The 10,646-nt window shown below is 32.8% G+C and overlaps 2 protein-coding genes across 6 annotated transcripts; one reads left to right on the top strand and one right to left on the bottom strand.

The window, feature by feature from the left end:
• Positions 1-439: 439 nt before the first annotated feature.
• On the bottom strand, positions 440-2,846 carry LOC140828897 (putative pentatricopeptide repeat-containing protein At5g47460). The gene has a single exon (XM_073191769.1). The coding sequence runs from the start codon at positions 2,768-2,770 to the stop codon at positions 1,016-1,018; it is 1,755 nt and encodes a 584-aa protein (XP_073047870.1). The 5' UTR covers positions 2,771-2,846; the 3' UTR covers positions 440-1,015.
• Positions 2,847-5,959: 3,113 nt separating this feature from the next.
• On the top strand, positions 5,960-8,647 carry LOC140828898 (WAT1-related protein At5g47470). Of its 5 annotated transcripts, none has more exons than XM_073191774.1 (8): positions 5,960-6,484; positions 6,662-6,723; positions 7,183-7,299; positions 7,396-7,639; positions 7,712-7,873; positions 8,004-8,155; positions 8,248-8,340; positions 8,515-8,647. In XM_073191774.1, exons 1-7 carry the CDS (start codon positions 6,278-6,280, stop codon positions 8,291-8,293), a joined length of 990 nt encoding a protein of 329 aa, XP_073047875.1. In that variant the 5' UTR covers positions 5,960-6,277; the 3' UTR covers positions 8,294-8,340; positions 8,515-8,647. The 5 variants fall into 5 exon arrangements, with proteins under 5 accessions (XP_073047875.1, XP_073047873.1, XP_073047874.1 ...); XM_073191772.1 differs by having other exon boundaries at positions 8,240-8,340; XM_073191773.1 differs by lacking the exon at positions 8,515-8,647 and having other exon boundaries at positions 8,248-8,504.
• Positions 8,648-10,646: the final 1,999 nt, after the last annotated feature.

Genomic DNA, 10,646 nt, shown 5'->3' with positions numbered 1-10,646 from the left:
TCACCTATAAATACCAGGTTCCGTCCATTATTTTAAATATTCATACTTTTTCACATTCTCTCGGCACACACATTATTCTCTCAAGTTTTCCGTTCTCTGACTTGAGCGTCGGAGGGGCTACGCCGGAACAACCTTCCGGCCCCCTTCTAACACTCTTGTTTGTGTTTCTGGATTTCGAGGTGCCTGATCCGAGCTCCCAAGGTGAAGATCCGACCTCCCAGCCAGCGCCCCCAGGTTTGACCCGAGCTCTCCAAGCGGGGATCTGAACTCCCAGTTAGCATCACCGATTTCAGTGTTAACATATGTCATTCAAACACGTACACAAACGTAAAAAGCCTATCTTCTCCTTTGACCTGTGTTTAACAAAATATATACTCCCACTTACTTGTTGAGTTGAGAAATTTGCAATCAATTAGAATACATAAGCTAATTCGTAGCAAATGAAATTAATACACATAAGAAATATTAAAGTTATTTTTAGGCCAAATATTTTTTTTTATCTATTATTTTGTTACCCAATGGGGCAACATCTCATTTCCAAAATCATATCCCACTATGATCTAATCCGTAGCAAAGTTGCTTATACGACACAATCGAGTTAAGATCATCCTCGGATGGGAAGGTGGAACTTTACCAAAATTAACATCCTTGTGCTGGCTTTAACAAAATTGTCTATGCAACACTATCGAGCTTAGACGTAAGGAAATTGTCCATAGTCCATACTCTATGTTCTCGAACTAACATTGTCATCTCTCTTTACTTCACAACCCCTCCTTCATTTGCATCCCACACCAAGATGTATAGTGATCTGACACAGAGGAATCCAAGTTTCTGTAAGAATCAAACTTCGAACACCTTGAGGCATTCTAGGAGCTCGCCCTGACTAACGTGTAAGGATCAGAGAGTAGTCCCAACACAAAAATAATCTCTCACAAGCTTATATCCCACTTTGTGGAACCATAACAGGTTTCCTTGGGATGATCGTGTACATATTAGCATCAAGAACGTCTCCATATCAAATCATCAAGGATGTTGGGATCACATCTTCAACTTCTATCCAGCTACAGCCAGCTTCTTTCACTACCATTCTCTCTTTCATCATTTCCCTCACGCCACAAGCATTGTCCCATTTTCCTTTGGAGGCATAGATGTTAGACATCATCACATAAACAAACTCGTTATCGCTCTCCAACTCAATAACTTTTGCAGCAGCCACCTCTGCCACTTCTAGGTTCCCACAGGTGACACAAGCACTGAGTAATGCCTTCCAAACCATTCCACAGGAACTGTAACCCAGTTCTTTAATCATAGCCTCGGCCTTGTTTAAGTGTCCTTCTTGCCCCAGGAGCCTTATCATTAAAGAACAGTGCTCTGGCGTAGGCTCAATCATATATTCATTAATCATCGATTCAAAGAACTGGTTTGCTATCTTCAGAGGGATCCTAATATGCCAACACGCTGAAAATACATTGAGAAAAGTAATTTCATCAGGCTGTAGATTTCTCATTGATTTCAACTTCTCGAAGAGATGAATCACCATTCTGAAGTTACCATTGTGAGCATATCCTGTTATCATTGCATTCCACGTAACCAAATTCTTGTCTGGAAGTGAGTGAAATGATTTTTCCGCTTCCTCTATCTGCCCACACTTAAAATACATGTCAATCAGAGCACTCCCGACAACAACATATCCATCTAAACCATGTTTCAACAAGCACCCATGTATCAAACTACCCCATGTGGTCGCAGACAGCCTTGCAATGCCACTTAAGATACTTGAGAACGTGAATTCATCCATGTGGACACCACACAAATGCATTTTGCAGAAAAAATCCAGAGCTTCCCTGCCTCTTTCTCGGTTCACATACCCTGTAATTATCGAATTCCATGAAGATGAATTTGAGTTTTGCATTTTTGATAACACAGTAATAGCATCTTCTATAACTCCATACCGTGCAATGCCATCAATCAGTTCATTGTACGAGATTGTATCAGGTTCTGGCATCTCAAGCATAAAAGTGTATGCCTGTTCAAGTTTCCCATTTCTAGCATTTGCTGCAATAACAGAATTCCAAGAAATATTATCCTTCTCAACCATTTCTTGGAAAACCGCCGTTGCTTCCATGGTGAAACCGCACTTTCCATACATGTCGGTCAAGCAATTAGCAACAAAAACACTGCACCCCACACCGTATTTCACAATCTTAGAATGCACCGATCTTCCCACCTGCACTAATCTCAGTTGTCCACAAGCGGATAAAGCAGCAGTAAACGAATAAGAGTCCGCAAAAACATTTGAGCTTTCTAATTGAATAAACACCTTTAAAGCTTTTCGAAACTGCCCATGATTCACATACCCCGAAATTAATGAATTCCAAGAAACCACAGTTGGATCAGGAATTTCAACAAACAAATTTTGCGCATCATTTACACGGTTAAACTTGACATAAAAATTAATCAAATCCGTGGAGACATACACATCGGAATCGAACCCAGATTTCAGAATGTGGCAATGAAGCTGTTGGCCATGAGAAAACAGGCCAGTATAAGTACACGCACGAATCGAATAGATTATGCTAGAGATATTTGGCTTGAAAGTATTTGTTACGGCCATATCTGAAATTAAGGCACCTGAATCCATGTACGAAATGGGACCGATCCATGTGGTGGACTGTCTTTCAAGAACTGCAGGAAAAGTTCTGCTAATGAATGAATGTGCTTTGCTTCCACGGATAAATGATGTATAATTTGAGAATAAAAATTCTAACATCACATTTTGAATTTTGATGGTTTTATTTCCCACTTTTACAAATCAAGATTAGGTTCTTTCTGTCATTTAAAGAAGAATTTATTGAGCTGAGCATTGCGTAAACACTCACATTTTCTTGAAAATTAAGGAACATTGCATTATCTTTTTATGTTTAAGACAACTAGCAAGAAGCACGTGCGATGCACGTAAATATTAATTATTTAATAAAAATTAAAATTTGATTTTTTTAAAAATAATTTGATTCATTTTTTTATTTATATTGATTTAGTCTTTTGTCATATTAAGCGAATAAATTAATTAAGAACTTATATACTTTACTTTCAAAATTGTTTCTCAAATTGAAATTCAAGTAGTTAATTTTATGTTATATAATAAATTATAATTAGCATAATATATAGAATGAATTGAACTGAAACAAATTTTGAAAATATATATATCTAAGAACCACGTATAAGGTATAATAACCTAAAAATCAACCAGATTATGGATTTTATAAATGCATAAATCATAATTTATATACGTGAAGCACACTAAGGACAAATAATTGTCAATTTAAAATATTTATGACTAACTCGTCAAAATATTATCAAAACTAATGAAATAATAATAATTGATAATAAAATATAACCTATAATACTCAAAATTTGCTTTTAAAATTTGTTTTCAATCATTTTTACACGGTTGAAAGATTTTCTCAAACAGTTATAAATATTAATCACGTGAAAAGTGTGAAAGACGGTTCAATATTTCTAATGATATTTTCAACCAGTTGACAATCTAAACAACAAGATATAGTTTGAAGAGTTAGTCTCATGTGAGACCGTCTCACGGATCTTAATCCGTGAGACGGGTCAACTCTACCCATATTCAAATAAAAAGTAATATTCTTAGCATAAAAAGTAATATTTTTTCATGGATGATCCAAATAAGGGATCCGTCTCACAAATACGACCCGTGAGACCGTTTCATACAAGTTTTTGCCTAGTTTGAAATGTAAAAACTTGTGAATAGTAAAGACACGGGAATTTTATGGATGTAAAACACTCACACGTCACTCCTTCATCTGTAAAAAGGATTCCACTAAAAGACTTTGTCTTATATATATATATATATATATATATATATATATATATATATATATATATATATATATATATATATATATATTTATAAGTGCGACTAAAATATTTAAACTTCTTATTATAGCTAACTATTTTAATTTTTCTATCAGATTCATATTTTATGATATTATTAGTATATTAAAATTCATAATTATTGATATAAATTCTAATAAATAATTTATTAAATTCTTTACTTTCAATTCTTAGTTAAAAAATAATAAAATATATTAGTATTAAATTTCATATTATTATATACTTATCATGTTATTGTACTATTGCATATATAATTATTTTTTTCTTATATCTTCATGTGATACTATAATTTATTACTTAATTAGAAACTACACTAAAATATAATTACAAAATTGCATTAAAATAATAAAATAACATGTAGAAAGAAAATTAAAAGGATAAAATATTTAAATTTAGTATAAAGATGGATTATTTGAGAAAGTTAATTTAGGAATTACATTTTATTCTTGAAGTGATATAAATTATTACAATCAATGTATATTGTAGTGATAATTCATTAGCAATTGTTAGACTATTAATTATATATGATGTGGAATAATTAGGCTACTAATTAATTATATATTAGGTGGAATAAATAAAAAAAATTGATATTTTCTTTTTACACTTGCAACAATTAGAAATTTACAAATATATCTTTATTGAATTTTTGGATTTGTATTGATGAGGATGTCATTTTTATCTTTTGACAATTGAAAAAATTGTCAATTATCTACACTTACGTAGGTTTATAGATAAAAAAATATATTTTTATTATCAAACATATATTCATTTTTAATGCATAGATTTCCCATAAATTATGTAGAAAACTTCCATGCAATTAATCTAACAACACACAATTTAAGGGGATGGTAGAAAATTTACAATGAAAAACTTTGTTATTATTTTTACACTTTTATAAGTATAATTGTTAAATATATATTCTTTTAATATTTTTAATGATTTTTTAAAATTAAAAAAAGCTATTGTTTTAATATTTTTTCTAAGAATTATGTATCAAGAAAATATTATTTCTCTAATGTATTTTTATTATAAAATATTTATTCAATTTTTATGTAACATTATTTTCAAAGATTCTTATGTTGCAATTTTTTATTAAAAAATAAAAACATTATTTTAATCCTTATGTATTTAATGATTGTGTAATTTTCGTGCAATTAATCTAACAATACACAATTTATGAGAATAGTAGAAAATTTACAAGGAAAATTTTGTTATTCTTTTTGTACTCTTATAAGTATAATAGTTAAATATATATTCTTTTTAACATTTTTTGTAAGAATTATGTATGAAGAAAATATTATTTTTCTAATATATTTTTTATTATCGAATATCGATTCAATTTTTATGTAATATTATTTTCAAAATTTCTTATTTTACAATTTTCTATTAAAAAAATAAAAACACTATGATCCTCATGTGTTTAATGAGTTCAAAAAAATAAATACCTCAATTAAATACATAATCAATACATTACAAATCCATTATCCCAAATTTGTCCCTAAATTTTATATATTTTTTCCACCAATGCCCATGCAATTAATACAAACAATACATAGTTTTTGGGCAATGTAGTAAAATCACAATCAAAAAACTTTGCCCATCATCCACACTTTTATAGGTATATAGATTATGGCAGCTAATCTTTTCTCCTTTTTTTTTTTTAAAAAGGAGTTATACAAGAAATTATTATTTTTAAATGTTCTAACTTTACTTTATATAGGTATTAAAGAAATTCAATACAAGCACAAAAAGTGGGTATTTTCTAAAATTTGAAAAATATTCACTCTTCTATCTTGGTATTATTTTTTTATTAATATCTTTAATGTTTTTTTGGTGTTTTTTTGGTATAATGCATGAGATTTTATAATATTGACATACTTATTACCATTACCAATGGTCCATTATTGTATGCATAAATACATGAGAAGGGGAGGGAGAGATTTGCTCCAACATTATAGGGAATTCTTGCTTTGTTACATAAAGAGAGGTGAAAACTTAAACCGTTGTATTTGTTGGCTTTCATAGTTCAAAAAATTCACACCCTCAACCTTCCATTCATTCTACTTCTTGGCTTCCATGATTCAAAACCTTCCATTTTTCTGGGGATAATCTCTTCTTGTTTCTCAATTAATCACAAAAAATTTACTTGTGAGAATGGCTTTGCAAGAAAAATGAAGACATATGCATTCCCATATCCCAAGAAAGTGACTGAGATTTGCAAAGAAGAAAAAATTGTTGGAAAGTTGCTTCATTTATACAAGCAAGAAAGAGTTGTATTTTTGCCAAAATTGTTGGTTGATTATTAGAAGATTTAAAATAATAAGGCATGCAAGCAAGATTGGATTAATTAAAAATGATGGGCAATTGGAAGAGACTGCAGTACATTGAAGATGCTGGTATAATTGTTGGATTGATTACAGTTCAGTTTTTGTATGCTGGGAACTCAATTTTGTTAAGTTATCTCTTGAAGCTTGGGTTTCACCCTTCTTCTCTCATCATTTTTTCTACATTTGCCACATTTGTTCTGCTCTCTCCTCTAGCCATCTTCTTTGAACGGCAAGTCCATTTTATCTATGCTGTTTCTTGTTCTGTTTTGTCTATATTTAATACATCCAACGATGTATGATACACAATCATTTCATTGATGACGTTTATTATTTTTTTAATCAAGAAATAAAAGAAAAATAAAATGCTTAAATTAATGATATATATTGAATTATGTTGATGTTGCAGGAAGCAATGGCCTACCAAATTTAGTGTCAAGTTATGGATTCAACTTCTTTTGCTTTCTTTTGGAGGGTAGGTTGACGTTTCTTCTTCTAGTTTTCACTTATTTAATGCATCCTCATACCTAGTTAACATTATGTTGTTGTAAATTCCACCATTAAATCAAATGAAATCCAGAATTTTGTAACGTAATATAAAAATTAAAGAGTTTAATTAATACATATTTGAAAGTTGAACTTTGATAAATAAATCAAATAATTGGAACGACAAATTTAAAAGAACTTATTAACTCAAGACCTTTTTTTGTTATATTTTTTTTAGCTATCATTGAGTGAGGAGAGCGCTTAAATTCAAATTTTATTTGAAATCTACCACAATTATTATTATTATTAAAATTGCTTAACATTTTGTCCATCAAACAAGATTGTACCATGCTAGAAACAACTCAATTGTAAAGTTGGCAAAGTATTATGTAAGTTTTATGCTTTAACAGATGATGTATAATGCTAATCCTTGTTTTTATGTTTTCAGTGTGACTGTATTTCAGTCTTTGTTCATGAAAGGTGTCAGTCTCACTTCACCAGCTATGGCCACAGCCATGCCAAATCTTGCACCAGGACTAATCTTTTGCATTGCCTGGGCTTTCAGGTCAATCCCATTTCTCCCCATCATCAATATTTTAATTTTAATCTCTAGCAGCCTCATTAATCATGAAAAAAATAAACATTTTAACCCTCCATGCAGATTAGAGAAAATAGAGCTGGCAAGCATATACAGCAGAGCCAAGATTGCAGGGACTCTACTCTGTGTTGTCGGAGCACTTTTAATGAGTCTGATGCAAAGTACAGTGCAACATCCGTCGCCAAAGGAGGCTCAATCCTTGAATTCATCTCCACCTCCTGATAACATTTTCGACGAACAAACCATGATCGGTTGCATGTATCTAATTGCAGCTATTTTTGTGTTGTCAAGTCAAATCGTTTTACAGGTACGTCGAAGTTTAAACACATAATATCAGGAGGAACAACATAGATAGTAACTTTTGTCCTGCACGTTTCAGGCTACAACTTTACGTGATTTTCCAGCACCGATATCCTTGTGTACATTAACATCACTCATAGGTGTGGTTCTCACTACCATGGTTCAGATGATTGAAGATAATGGATGGGATACTGGATGGCCTTTGTTAACTATTCAACAACTCATTGTCTACTCCATTTTGGTAATTCCCTGTTGCTTATCATTCATTTTCACAACCAATTTCTTCCTGCATATTTGCCATCAACGAGTTACACGTGATGCATAAAATTCCTTGCTCCTTGAATAATTATTCAACTATTGAATGAAAACAGGCAGGCAGTGTGAGTGGAATATGTGTAAGCTTCAATGCATGGGCGATGAAGAAAAGAGGTCCAGTCATGGTGTCTATATTTAACCCCCTCGCTACTGTCATTTCTGTTGTACTATCAGTTATAACTTTGGGAGAATCCATTAGCATTGGAAGGTATATATTCAATCAATATTCGAATCAAGAAAACATGATTGAAAATTTTTGGACAATATTGAGACAGACCCTTTTGAATTCAAGCCTTGCAGGTATGTGCCTCATGTTTACCGGTCTCTATTTCGTGCTCTGGGCTAAAGGAAAAGAGGGTTTTTCTGTCGATGACGACAATAACTCAGTGGAAAGTGAGTACGATGTAGAGAAGCCTCTATTATGTTGATATGACTAGTTTTAGGGATGGAACCACTGGAGAATTCGGGTATGTAATTTTGTCCAAAAATGTGAACTCGAATCGAAATCTTGGTTCCATCCCTGATGAGCATAATGCGTTTTCTGATTTGTTTATTTGGATTTTATAGGAACGTAAGGCAGAAAATTTAATTAAGTAGGATCCAGAGATTAAAAAAACACATGTGTCGCACACATGACTTAGAAGTGCGAGTTCGCATTGGCAACAACATGAACTCAGAACAAGTGATTTTATGCATCAACGAGCAGTATCTATGTGATTGTTCTGTATGAACGAAACAAACGCACAAGGGATGTAAACGAGTTTTCTCATATTGCTAGAAATTGCTGCAATGTATATTTTGGTTTGACGCAACATTTTGTAAGCATATATATATATATAACAGATTATCAACTCTACGCTCTAAATTGATTATGATCAAGTTTTTCAGAACCAGTCATCATGTCCATGGCAACTCCAACCGTTCCAAACCACCATTTTTTTATATTCCAAGCTCCTCAACTCGAATATCCGGGAAAAAAAACCAGAAGTCGTGAACAGATAGGTCACCCACTCTAATTTCTTCAATTATGCTTTGTGTGGACCATGAATCAACGAAGTAAACTTCCTGTAGGATTTCTACAGATTGATTTTCAATAAATTTCTGTGTAAGAGCAACAAGAGGTAATGCATGTCTCAATACAAGACCACCGAAGGACAAAGGTGCCTCCTTTAATAAGTCAAAACCTTCTTCTTCAAGGGAGTCCCGACTGATACGTTTGTTAATGATCAAGCCTTGGAATCCAGTTCTTTTTTCCACTTTCACAAGAAAAATTTTAGATTCGTCAAATGGGTGAATATCCAGAAGCTTTTCTGTAGCACTTAGGATGCAGCCGATGGACAACCGAGGTCTTTCATCTAAGCCGATGGGGAATCTAGAAACCAAATCTTCCAAAGTAAGTTGTTTCCCATCCTTTGTAATCATTACGGACATCTTATCCTTGAGAACTAGGGTTTGTGATGCTGGGAAATGTCGGAGAAAAGGATGTTTGAGAGTACTCCATGATGATCTTTTAGAATCAGTTGCGGACTTGCCAAGCTGGACAGTGGCTAGCCCATGGATATTGTTTGATATCCCAAAGTGTTGCACAAACTCTCTAAAAGCATTGAGAGCCCCCTGGCTCTCTGTTCTTATTTGCATCGAGTCAGATGACCTATCAACAAAAAGAAGTGTCGAAGACCATTTTGCTGGTAAAGTTGCCTCAGCTACACGAAAATCATCTTCCAACTGCACAACACCAATAAGATATATAAGCAAACAGCAAACTAAGTTTGAAAAAGCATATAGATGGCATAACCATGAAAAACGAGGTGCAGTTGTCAACATGGCGATCCATAGGTTCTTAAGTAAATATCATAGCCAGCAACATGAGACTAAATCAAAAGCCACAAAGAAGCATTGGAATGGTCAGACAATGCAAAGTTGATACTATCCTTTAATCTGCATAATAAGAGCACTAATGAAACCAAAAATTTTACAAGCATGGCCAAATTAAAATTTTATTCGAGGATACCACCAAGGGTGTGTGAGAAGGCTTATAGGAAGGTCCAACGGCTCCTGCTGGTTACCCCTCCCTACGACAATGAGAGGGCCTCCTGACCTTTTTGTTTCCACCAGTTCCCAAAACCAAAAAAAATATCCTGCAGATAATGAGGAAAATCGTCCCAGAGTTGTCTTCCCACCCTCTCTGATCATTTATAAGGGATGACAGAAACAGGCCGAGAATATTAGTTGTTGGTGGAAGGATATGAAGTTACAATAACTGCACTACAAATAAAGATTATGTGAATAAATCTTATTTTGCTTTTCCTTCTTCCCATACCACTCAAAATGGACTTTAAGTAATAATTTTACCAATCAGTGGAGAAATTTTGTAAGAGGTCTATCGCCATTGTGATGAACATTCTAAATGATGAGGCATTGGTAATTATATTTGCAGGAATTCAACAATCGGAGAACGGAGCAACATTTGCAAAGGATGTAATGATAGAGATTTCCATTTCAAAAAGGCGGGTAATTAAGAATTACTGCTCGACTGACACAATGCTTCAAATGAAAAGCCATTAACATAAGAAACTATGTTAAAACAGCAAACCAACATTCATAAATCTAACATTAAAAGGACACCAAGAATATATCATGACTAGAGATATTAGAACAAAGACAGAGACATTAAATAAAAGCTTTTTCACAAAATCTTG

This window comes from Primulina eburnea, chromosome 4 (genome assembly GCF_022965805.1).
Source record: "Primulina eburnea isolate SZY01 chromosome 4, ASM2296580v1, whole genome shotgun sequence".
Classification (NCBI taxonomy): Eukaryota; Viridiplantae; Streptophyta; class Magnoliopsida; order Lamiales; family Gesneriaceae; genus Primulina; species Primulina eburnea.
The sequence above is the reverse complement of the archived record's forward strand: the minus strand, read 5'-3'. Positions and strand labels throughout refer to the sequence as shown.

Excerpts from the sequence above, each read along its gene's own strand:
- LOC140828898 (XM_073191771.1), top strand. The coding sequence starts at position 6,278 with ATGATGGGCAATTGGAAGAGACTGCAGTACATTGAAGATGCTGGTATA. Across the intron at positions 6,724-7,182 it reads CTTTTGCTTTCTTTTGGAGG|TGTGACTGTATTTCAGTCTT; the intron begins GTAGGTTGACGT and ends TTATGTTTTCAG. Across the intron at positions 7,300-7,395 it reads TGCATTGCCTGGGCTTTCAG|ATTAGAGAAAATAGAGCTGG; the intron begins GTCAATCCCATT and ends CCCTCCATGCAG.
- LOC140828897 (XM_073191769.1), bottom strand. The coding sequence starts at position 2,770 with ATGTTAGAATTTTTATTCTCAAATTATACATCATTTATCCGTGGAAGC.